This window comes from Meriones unguiculatus, chromosome 2, assembly GCF_030254825.1.
Source record: "Meriones unguiculatus strain TT.TT164.6M chromosome 2, Bangor_MerUng_6.1, whole genome shotgun sequence".
Classification (NCBI taxonomy): domain Eukaryota; kingdom Metazoa; phylum Chordata; class Mammalia; order Rodentia; family Muridae; genus Meriones; species Meriones unguiculatus.
The window spans coordinates 118291704-118304394 of NC_083350.1; the positions used below are offsets into that span (position 1 = coordinate 118291704).

General features: G+C 37.6%; 1 protein-coding gene across 8 annotated transcripts in view; it reads right to left on the minus strand.

Annotated features, from left to right (window-relative positions):
* Window positions 1–12691, minus strand: part of Nav3 (neuron navigator 3) — a 560089-nt gene that overhangs the window by 231651 nt on the left and 315747 nt on the right. For all 8 annotated transcript variants that reach the window (XM_060378026.1, XM_060378025.1, XM_060378030.1 and 5 more), the window contains exons 2-3: window positions 7131–7248; window positions 6441–6493 (exon numbers count right to left, since the gene is read on the minus strand). In XM_060378026.1, the coding sequence (XP_060234009.1) occupies window positions 6441–6493; window positions 7131–7248 (171 nt within the window). The remainder of the gene's footprint in view (window positions 1–6440; window positions 6494–7130; window positions 7249–12691) is intronic.

Here is a 12691-nt window from a genome sequence, read left to right on the forward strand (position 1 = left end):
CCTTGTTCATGACTATCCACATAAGCTAGATTAAATTCAAACTAGAATCCTTTAATTATAACTTTGTGGAGCATTAGTGTAGTCTTATCTAATAAGTTTCAGAAATATATATTCAAAGGTCGACATTTTAAATTGCTATGCTAAACATCTCTAGGAATAGAAAATGGAATAATCATAAGACAAAGTACTGATAAGAAAAAAAAAAACAGTATTCCATTGGACTGTGATATCAGCTGTCTGCTTTCTTCACTGCCAGACACAGTCTCAAGCTCAAATTTCATTTTCTGAGGCACAGTCAGAAGGATGATTAGTTTCACCAATTTCATCCCATATAACTCATCTCGAATGTTCACTAATAAAAGAGCAAATTCTATAAACATTTGGTTTTAAAAATTATCAGGTAGGAAGTCTCAAAACTTAAATTCTCTAAAAGAGAAGTTTATATTCCTTCTATATTTAGTGACTGTGTACAAACAATGAAATCAGAACGGGAACACTAAGGTATATTTTTTCTTTAGTATTTCCTAATATATCAGACAAACATTTGTAATAAACATTTGTTTTCACTAATCTCTTTATCTTGCCATTCCAAAACTAGCAGCTTTCAAAACGGCAGGTGATCCTGTGGATAGACTAAGGTAGGAACTGAGCTTTCCTTGTGTGCTGTTATAAACTTTTATTAAAATGTAAGAGCATTCTATGACTTTATCTCTTCCCTATTTTGTCAAAATCTCTTTTCTTGTTTTAACCTAAGATACCCTCTGGAGAGCAACAATAACAAGCAGTGGTTGAAAGAATTAAAACGCTAAAGGCCACTGAACTGGAAAACGTTTCTATCAAGAATAGGTACCTATTTCTACAGCCAGACAAGTCAAACTATAGAAAGATGTAAAACTGTCTGCAAATTCAGAAAAAAAAAAAAAAAATCTTTCAGGAGCCGTAACCCCATGGGCCATGGGATCACAATAGGATGGGACACTCAGATCTACCTTTCTGTCTTCTAAGAACAATGCTCAAAGAAATCAAGAGGAACAAATATCTTAAAACACCCTTTGTCAGCAAATTTTACACAACAGCATACAAGATATGATGATAAAAAAAAATGCAGCCAAAGGTTGTAGCTAAACCGCAGATGAGCAAACAGGAGGGTCACATAGAGGTCTGCACTGTACAGAAACAGGCATGCTTTGAGCCACACATTTTTAATCCTCAGCAATGTCATACAAACTAATTTTTGCCTCACAAGAATTTCAGACCATCGAATTCCCACATCATCTGGGCATTTCTGAAGATCCTAAAGTATTACAGTCTATCTTAAGATGAAGAAAAACTTGTTTCCAAAACAATTTTTCTTCGTGTCTAACATTCTTGTTTGAGAATCTTTCACTTGTGCCTCTGCCTTTCAAATAAATGTTGGGCATTTTTCTTTTGCTATTTTTAATCTACTGAGCATTCAGGACATTCCTGGTATTTATAGTCTATTAGTTTATTTCCTCGTGTAAGCTCACCAAATACATGCCATGCAGAACATACAATTTGGATCTTATTAATACCTAACTAGAAATTACTCAACAGGTGTCATCCATATTGGTAATTTCACCATCAAATGATGTTAAATATAGTGTTTGGACAGATCTCACAAAAACTATGTCTATATTTCAAGATGATCATAACCTGAAATTCACTGGTAAAACATAACTGTTTCTTAGAAACCCAGAGTGATATAGGGAATAAGATATTTTTCTTAAATATGCACCTTCTGGACCATGATACCTAAAGTTACAATGTTATATTATTTTATGTACATATACATATATGATTTTGCTTCTATTTTATAATTCAAAACATATGAAATACTATATAGTGATTTTTCTTTATTATGAGAAAAGCAGTAAGATAGAACAGTATATTAACATTATCTAAAATTCTGATCATTGATCTAAAGTCCTTAAGTTTTTGTTTAGTCTACTTCAATACCACAGTTCAAAAATTCACACTTCTCTGTGGTATGACACAAAGGAAAAATTTTTTTGCTTGTTTTTTTAATATTTTTCCCTAACAGCCAATCTTTCCCAAGGACTTCAAAATTGCTTCCTGAACCACTTTCTTTTGTACTTCACACCATCACTTGTGTTCTTGTTACTATGGGCGCTCTTCTCTCTCTATTGCTACCTTCTTTTTAAAAAAAGACTTATTTATATGTATGACTGTCTTGGCTGCATGTATGTCCATTCACCATGTGTGCCTGAAGCCTGAGGAGGCCAGAGAGGGTATCAGATCCCAGGAACTGGAGTTACAGAGCATTGTGAGCTGTCGGTAGGTTCTTGGTTATGGATCCCAAGTCCTGTACAAGAACAGAAAGTGCTCAAAATTGGAGCCTTCACTCCCGTTCCTACTGCTAACCATCTTCTCTTCTTCCTTTCACCACAAAGAAAACTAGCCCCTCTGCCCACTTGTTTCTCCAGCAGTCTCTTTGTCTCTTCGATAGGATCCCTATAAAGACGAATTGTGGAGCAATGGCTATCACACTGGTTGTTACTTCTTAATAGACTATGACCCGATAGAAGAGTCTTTTCCTATAGGTTAGAAACACCCATCTGATTACCAAAGTTGATGTGCTCATGCCAGCATATTAACCAGGCTCAGGAGCATTTGATAGCATCTGCTACATTCTATTGAACTCATTTTACTCAGTGTTTGTGCTAAAGTAAACACCATAGCTTAAACTGTGAAAAGTATTGTGAGTATTAACAAGATACACCTGTGGTCTGCTGTCTCACTGAGTACACACACTCTCACCACTCTTCCTTTCCTGAGGTCTGCCTCATAAATATTAATATACTCCATCATAAACCTTTTCACTGCTGAATTTACACAGACCTCCTCCAAGATTTCCTTTTTGGTATCCATCACCTGTGTTATGAGACACAGCCTAATCACTAACTTCCTCAGACAGAAGCTCAAAGTAACAACCTAAAGTTACTCCCTGCTTTCTGTTGCAACAGGCATCAAACTCTGCACATCAAACTATGAATACGTCATTATTCCTTGCACTTTCTAACCTTGTTTCTTCTATGGGTATTCCCAGCTTGCTTATTTAGCTGAAAAACAAAAACCAACTGGCCATCTTCCACATCCACCTGAAATCTAACGTAGATTCTATTTTCTTCAGGTAGCACCTACAGTGATTTTAAAATAGTTGTATCAGGTCTTTTTAAAATTTTTAATTGATTCACTTTACATCCGATTGTAGCCTCTCCCCTCTACCCCACCTCCATCTCCTCTCAGTCTCCCCCTCCCCTTAGAGAGGGGAAGCACTCCTCCCCTACGATCTGACCCCTATCATATCTCACCAGTGGGGGATAAATTGGATGACTTTTAATGCGTGGCTATGTCAAGTCCTAATACAGTACCAAAATTTCTTTATCCATTCTTTGGTTGAGGGACATCAAGGTGGTTTCCAGATTCTGGCTATTACGAAGAAAGCTCCTATGAACATAGTTGAGCCTACCATAGATGTCTTCTGAAAGCTTTCACCCAGCAAGGAATCAAAGCAGATGCTGAGACTCAGGCCAAACTTTAGGCAGAGTGCTGGGAAGCTTATGGAAGAGTGGGGGTATACAGGGACCTGGAGGAGATAGGAACTTCACAAAGTGACCAACAAAGCCAACAAATCTGGGCCCGTGGTGGGGGATGGTTGCAGTGACTGATGCACCAGTCAATGACCATACATGGAGAGGACCTAAATCCCCTGCTCAGATGTAGCCAATAGGCAGCTCTTCCTGAATCCTCTTCCTCTGTGGCCTGACAAGGCCACCCTGCCAGGGGGAAGGGATCAAAGAGCAGGCAACCCAGTTTATGTCAGAGACAGCCCCTATTCCTCATACTCAGAGACCCACATGAAGACTGAGCTGCCTATTGGCTACTGTTAGGCAAATAGATCAACACACTCCAGAATTCTAGTATTAAGTGCTTAACATGATTCTACAATGGCCATAGATTCTGCAGGTCTAGGCAGTCTAGTACTTGAAGGTTTTGTTCTAAGTTGTCTTTTTTGTTGCTGCTGATACTGATCACAAATGATGAAATAAAATAAGATGTGATGAAAGTCATTCTGTGAGGAAGGATGGCACTTGATTTCTGAGGTGGAGCCTTGGGTTTCACAGTAAGAATTATCAGCATCCTGACAGGAGCAGATGCCTGATCTACACGCCTAGTCATGCTGCCCTAACTGTCTGTCTTTCCCTCTTTCTAGCCTCTGCTCTAGTCTGGGGTTTGTACTCTTTAATCACACAGTGCCAATCAACATTCTAAAGAACAGTGACAAAAATAGTCCAGCCAGAAATTACATTTGTTTCACAGCTTTTCTTCTCAATTAACTTCCGGGGCTGGTGCCAACTTCAGAATTGAAGTTCAAACAATCCCAAAGAAATGATCCAAGTGGTCCTTCTTCAAAATGTAATATGGCTCCAACTAACACTCTTTAGAGGGAGAGAGTCACAGTTTTCATAACGTCATCACTTTTCAGTCTTCGTGTTTCTTTCTGTTTTCTGAAGCAAGGGTATTGAGCTAGCATTGTATACCAGCAATTGCATGGCAGGGCTAAAAACAAACAAGAAACTATAAAAAAGTAACAAAGTCTGATGTTAAGATGCTTCTGCAGATTTTTAGAAATTCTAGGTGCAAAATGCTTCACTTCAGTTTCAGGGGATTGCCTCTCCACAACTTTGAGCTGTGGAGATCTTTTTTCTCCCCTGTCTTCAACTACGTGAGCATGTCTGCACATCAGATCCTCAGGCTGCACCATCCTTAGGACAGCAGAACAGCCAGAAAGCTCTAGAATTGAAACACTTTATGTTTTCTACCACCTCCTTGTGGTTAACAGAGGAAAACAAAATCAAGTCTTAGGATTAGGAACTATTACACCTACATCTCAGGCACTAACAAATTTCTCAAGAGAGGCTCTCGGGTTTTACCAGGTGCTAATCCATTCATGTGTTACTTGTAACATTCATAATACAATTACTCTATATTTGCATATTATGTTAATTAGTGTGTATATATACACACACTAATTTTAATATACATATATATGTGTGTGTAAAACATTCAATTAGGGTTTATTTTGCAACTGAGAAAGCCCAGAGAGTTTACACATTTTTCCAACATCACACAACTACTAACATAGCAGGGTCTGTATTTATCCTATTTTTATCATGCCAGCAGTAAAACCTTACAAAGCAAATGTAATTAATTTCCACAGAGTACCATTTATGTGGAGAGTAATTAGATCAGGAAATACCATCAAAGCTCATGTCTTTATAGAGGCCTTATCATTTATGGTATTTTTTTTTCCACAACAGCTGTAGATCATGACATTTTAATAGTTTCTTTTTTCTTTTTCTTTTTTTTTTTTTGGAGGGGTGGGCACTCATGTTTTCAGCAGTCTAATTAATCACTCTTGAAAAAAATAAATATCTTTTATTACATTGGATTTCACTTTTTTTGGCAGTAAGTAAAGTGGGTCAGCAGGTTTAAGAAGTTCTTGAGGTTTTCATTTGACCAAATCTCTGACAAGGATTCACTGAGACCCTCAAAATGCCTGTGCCTCACTAACATGAGAATTTTCTGAAGCAATCACGCTTGGAGACTTGGGCTGTTGTCCAGGTTGGTAACTGCCCAGTGTGTCATCAGTAGAGGCAGTCTTCGTTAGGTTCCTCCCAGAAAATTAAGCTGTCAATTTGTGATTAGAGTTGTTTTGTCTGCTTGTTTTTTGTTTTTTGTTTGTTTTTTTATTGTTTGCTTGTTTTTATCTGAGCAGTTTATTGATCTATGGTTTTATTTATAAACATTATACTTTGCTATTTGGGAAAGATAGGGCTGGGGTAAAAGGCCTCCAGACTGAGGGCTTTCTGGAAGCTAACATGAATCTTATCTCAGAATCATACGTTGTTCAGCATATATGCCACAGCAAGCCTTCAGAGCTGTTTCCAATAGTGGTAAGAGCCCATTGAACTTTGTGCTGAACACGTAAAACACTATGCTTATATTTGAAAAATGCACATGGTAAGCTCTGTTCTTAAAATAGTTGCTCAATAAAATTGTATGACTTTAAATTAGAAACAAAGTTTATAGACAGCCCAGAATACAGAATTACATACTATAAAACACCAGAACAAACAACAGGAAAAGACAAGAACAAAAAAGTCCAGGGTCAGAACAAATACCTAGAAACATGTTGCTCAGGAGTCCAGATTCCTCACTGTAAGATACTATTGCACTGGCACTGAACACTCCGCAACAGAGGGCGGAAAATGGGATCAGATGGTTTCTTACACAAGCAGGAAGTCGTGCAGAAAAATCGTAAAGCAATTGTGCAAATGCAGTTAACTTTGAAAATGGTGCTAAACACTACGATTGAGAATAAATCTGATTCTTACCATCTGAGATTGGCTTCTAGGACATCCATTGATATCTTCAACTTTCTCATTTGCTAAATCCAAGAAACAAAATAGAAGAGAGAGAAAAAAAAGAACAACATACTTAAGCAATGAAGTGAAACACATACATAAAAGGAGACCTTTAAAAAATAAAAATAAAAACACCAAGCAGAAACTCCACTGCTTCCCCTATTCAGTCTCCCAAGCCATGGACAGGAGGGCACACTTGTTCTCAGCCAACAATTCCATGTGCACAAACCAAGCAACAACAACAACAGAAAAAAAAAATAGAGCGAGAAGGAAGTTGCTGCTGGTTTTCCAGCATGTGCCAAAATGACTGCTGACATGAAACCTTTCACATTTGTCCCTGCTGGATCAGGATCCAGTTTCAAGGAGTCTCAGGATATGAGTGACTCCGGTCAACAAAATGTACACATGGGAGGCATATGGCTTAATGAAGCTTTCATTTCTGACACTGCTATATTATGTACAGGCACAGTTCGAGCTATTTCAAAGTATGGCCAGAATGCCTCTGTCAGTCTGGCGTAAACACATTCGATTGAATCGGAGATAGCCACAGTCGCAACTCCTGGACACATGGAACAATTCTGTGTCCATTCAAGCCAAACTACAGCGTAGCAGAAGAGCGGGGAGCAAAGGCTCTCTGCGATGTCAGAGGGTAAGTCTCACCAATAATCTGGATGATCTCTGCCAGGAGGACCCCGTCCGCGATGTCCTGCTGCAGATCCTTGATCAGCCGCTTGTGGCCAGATTTCGCCAGGTAGTGGTTGGCCCAGTCAGTGTAAATCTGTTGAAGACAGGGAGGGAAGAAGTGAGATGGGGGCGTGGGGGAAGAGAGACAGAAAAGCGCTCAAGGCAAATGCGAGACTCAAAGGGAAACTGTTCTGGATCGCATTCCAGCTAAAGAAGTCATAGCTCCAAAGGAAACAGTTGTAAAGTCATTTTTAAACGGCTCTTTCCCCCACTTATCTCTTGTTTCAAAGGAGGATGAATCACTCCTTTCAAAATCAGGGGCTAGTCACTTGTGACCAAGCAAAACTCCCTTCCCAGATGACTCTGGAGGAGATCGCTCCTGGGAAACAGTTTGGGTTTCTCTTTTCTCTCCCCTCCTTCCATTATTTTGAAAATAATCCCGTCTGAATAAAAGGAAGCCACCTGGACTGATTTACAGAGGAACTTTATAAAAATGTGTTTCTCCAAAGAGATGTTATTGAATTTGCCATCTGAGATACTATATGTGACAATATTTTGGCATCGTTTTATGAAATAATTGCAAATGCCTTCCTGTCTAAGATATTTTGCTTGGACTGTCATCTCTCATTTAAGCCTCTTGAAATGTGTTTGTATTAGAACACACAGGCAGCGAATGGAGTTATAATGCAGAAATTACAATACAGAATAGAGAAGTGTATTGCAAGCCACAGGGTTGGCGATTTGACTTACAAAGGAGGTGACTCCAGCAACTAGTTACGATAGAAAGAAAAGCTGAAAGTTCAAGAATGCCATACACACAAAAAAGAAATGTACTTTAAAAAAATTCTATTAGTCTAATCTAACCCTAAAAGATAGAAATAGGCTTAAAGTTATTTCAGTCGCTTGGGTGGTTCATTGGTAACTTTGTTACAAGGGAGATAAAAATGACATAATATTAAAAAATTGAAATGAGACTAGAGAAAGGGAAACAAATAAGAAACAAACAAAAGTGGCTGGAATTATGGCTCAGAGGTTAAAAGCATATGTTGTCCTAGCAGAGAATCCAGTTGGGGGTTTCATGGTTACCTGTCATTTACGATCTAGGGGCTCTTATGTCCATCTTTTAGACTCTGAGAGCACCGCACACACATGCATACCCCCCATAAACACATGACTAAAAACAAGTGTTTTTTAAAACAGCGTACAAAGTGTTGCAAGAAATGCTGGGATCAGAACTCGGATGACAAAACTGGAAATGAGAAATTCATAAAAGGACCTCCCCACAGAGGATATGACCAGGGCGATGAAGCAGCACAAGAAAGGTTGTGTCTAATGAGAAACTGTGGCTGCTGTAGGATGCCTTAGGCTGAACAGGTGAGTTTTACTCAGCCGCATGAGCACTAAATGTCAACAGAGTACAAAAATACCAGTTAAAATGCTTGGGTGTTAGACTTCCCAATGGTCAAGAGCACTTACCGCTACCGCGGACGACCTAGCTTAGCTTCTCAGCACCCACGTCAGGGCCCACAACTGTCTTTAAATACAGTTCTGAGGGAGCTGATGCCCTCTTACGGCCTCTTCATATAGTACATAAATACGCACACATGAAATAATATTTTTAAAAATTATATAGATTAATTTTTTTTGGTAAAAATAGTATCTTTCATACGCAAGACAAACAAAAACGCTTTACCACCATGCTATGCCTTTAACCCCCTTTTCTATTCTGAGATAAGATCTTCCTAACTTGACGCAGTTGGCCGTAAGTTTACATTGTAGCTTACGCAGGTGCTGACATTGTAATGCTTCTGCTTCAACCTATGGAGCATCTAGGATTACAGAGCTAGAACACAAGGCCTGGCTAGATCTGAGAAAGCAAATACATGTGTTGTAATTAGCAAATCAGAAGTACATGAGACAAAACAAAAGTGGGAAATCTTCCCAGGAATTATAGCCCTTCATACTTTTGAGCAACTTGATACAAAATGTTTTAAAATGAATATGTCCAAACTGCAATTTACGATATTATAGCACAGTTTTACACACACACACACACACACACACACACACACACACACACACAGATACTGACAAGCACACACATAAAGACAAGAAACAGACACAGCCAGACACACAGATACACGGACACACACATACAGAGACACACACTCATGCATAGACACAGGCCCACATATACAGACACACATTTACATACACAAATACATACTACATTAGGTATAAAAATAAAACTGCATTCTATAATTTCAGCTTTTTAATATAGCAATTTAACGGCAATTCTAAAAGCTGTTTCATGCATATTTATGCATGTATATTCTTGACAATGTATTGTAAAAAGTCTAGTGTCTCCCTTAAGGGATAATTAATATTTCTGATTATGATTTCCCTGTATTTAGAGTCATACATACATTTATACGTTATACATATACATGTATACATACACATATATATCTTTGAATACTAATATGTTGGTATTAATATGGCTAACATCTAGGTAGGACTGCTGAATTTTTCAGAGTGTTACTAGATGGAAAACATTCCACATGTATTAAAACACAGAAGAAAGAGTTTTAGAGAATATAAGAGAGTGTCTAAGGCATGTCTAAGGACACTTAGCTCACACTGTGACTAACTGAAGGTATGTCGGGGCATAAGAAAGACCATGCTGGTAACGTGCCTTGGTAATGTTCATATCTTTAACCTTTATTTTGCAGACATTTGAATATAAGGAAATGACTCTAAATCACAACGAAAACACCTTTTAGATGCTCTTATTTGCTGATCCTTTAATATTTGCGCTCCTGGTAAATCTTAAGTTTTATTATGTTTGTGTGACTGGAAATTTTTCCTTTTATTTTTCTAAAGGTTTAGATACTTATAGCAGTAAACATTCACCTTTTATCTGTACTTTATTCAAGTAACAGACTTCCAAGTTTACCTTGCTGGTTGAAAAGATGGTTTGAGTTGGATTTGAATTGTAACAATCTCGCCACAAGTAGGAGCCACAGGGCCATAAGCCGACTTTAAAGGATCCACAAAGAGAAGGATGCTAGGTTCTGGAGTCAGGCGTATCTGATCTGAGGCCCAGGAGACTTTACAAACACTGACAGCTTAGGAAAGTCCCCTGGTCTTTGTAACCTGTGAACGAGGGTGAACTAATCTTTGAGATGGAGAACTGTGCCAAGATTAATAAAACTGGTTCACCTTACAGAATGTGGCACAGAGTTACTCCTGGGGAAGGCTACCCTGCCGTCACAAGTGGTTCTGTGCCATCTAGTTGTTCTTTGCTGCACTATCTTCACAATACATGCATGTTAAGGTAATTGCTTCACAGAGATGAAGCAACTGGAAAAACTGGGCCAGAGGCCAGAGAAGCCACACTGCTCACTTCTGGCTCTATATGCCTGACAGATTCTTATCTTCCAATTAGCTGGGGCTTCTGGTTTCTCTGCCTCCCGAACTAAGACACTCTGTCGAAGTACAGTGGTCACTCTCTGCACAGTATCTCTACTAGAGGCCACCTGCATCACCTTCCATGCTGCCCGGATTTCACTTTAGAAGGACACTAGGTTACATGAAAAAATGCTCATATTAAATAACAAACTGAATGAAGTGTATAAATAACGAAACTACACTTTTACTCTCAAATGCATGTTGTAAGAGCCTTAGTAATGGATACAAATCCTTCAGGGAACTTAGGCAAACAGCCACTTAGCTGGCTTTAAGCACTGGTAAGAAAGCCTCAGACTGAACTCTCAAACCATATTTGCTTGCTCCAAGATTTTTCTCTAGGGGATTGCAAACTTGAGATCATTGTATGAAAGTTCGCCTAGACCATAGCCCTGGCTTTTGTTGTAATCAGCAGAATCAGTAACTAAATAAATGAACTGAAACATTTCTGCTTAAGAATCACACACACAAACTTTTGTTAAATTATTCTTTCTCAGGAACATGTATATTTCCTATAAGTAAAAGAAATGATAGACTCCAAGAAAAATCACAGGAGAGGGAGAGGTTATGCATCCCCCAAAATGTTATAATACATCTGGCAAAACATAAAACAATCAGGATGCAAAATATAATTACATATTGAAATAATAAAACATATTTACCTAGATCATTTATTTATTCAGTTTTTTATATGAGATCTTGTTATATATCTCAGGCTAATTTCAAACTCACTTTGTTACTGAGGATGGTCTTGCAAATGCAGCAATCCTGCCTCAGTTTCTCAAGTGCCTGAGGTTACAGGCACACACCAGCATACCCAGATTTTTTTTTTTCTTAAAATTCTTAAGTTGAAACTATGTGAGTTGAAGAGCACAGGGAAAATGAGGTGTGTCTTCAGTGAGACAGCAGACGTGAATAGAAGAAGTGGTAAGAAATCATAGACTCACCAGTAAACTTTCTGTTATGCTCTGATGAGAAAGAATGCAAACAGCCCTGTCAACTTTTATTAAGTTCTGTTATTCAAATCCTTGCAAAGGGATGATAAATTATGTCTTGATGCTGGGTTTGGACTGCAAAGTTTCCTTTGGTTCATTAAGACACAACGTAGTCATTGTGTTTAGCTTTTAGCTCCAGCTGATTGAGTTACAATGTGTGTTATACTTTTCTGGATTGCACTATGAATTAATTGTAGGTTTTGAGTGAAGAAATTGGTATAATTGGAAATAATATAAAATGAATATAAATTCAATATTTGCCAACTACTGTATGAACTCACTCAGTATTTCAATCATCAAGCTTCAGGCTAAAGCTTCAAAAGCGTCAATTATAGATAACTCTAGTTTCCAAAGCCAGGTTTCTTCAAGCATTTTGATTAAGAAAATTCAATGAAATTAAATTTACCCCAAACAGTGTATACACATCTATACTAGAATTTCCTAATTATATATTTATATACTAGTGTGTTTACACACATATATGTAAATTAATTTATAGTAATTAAAATGATAAAGTCAAAGTTATTGTGCATCAACATAAATTTTAGAGCCTATTGTCTAATATGTATTATTTGGGTGACATTCTACAGCATTAAGTTTAAGTTCTGACCCTTCAAACCTATATGAGGTTCACTAACTAAATATTTATTAACTCTGTACCAGGGATTCTTACTCTTAAAGAAGGTGGTGTTAATATTATCTCTGAACAAAATTACTGTGAAGATTGAATGAACTCTGACATGGCCTTTCACTTACTACATTTATTAAATGTTAAAAATATTAGAAGTAGTTCACTGTTTAAATATATAGATTAATTATAACAAGAATTATAATAATTTTTAAAAAAACATTATTACTGTGAACTCTTTAAACCTAAGCTATCCATCTAATTGCAATAAGATAAATAATTAAGGAAAACTTGGACAATCTGTAATGACTTCTTAACTTAGGACAATGCCCTTATAATACTTACTATATATCTTCTTTTATTTTTACTAAAAATAGTTTTTTTTCATATAATACATTCTAATTATGGTTGCCCCTCCTCCAACTCCTTCCACATCTCCCGACCTT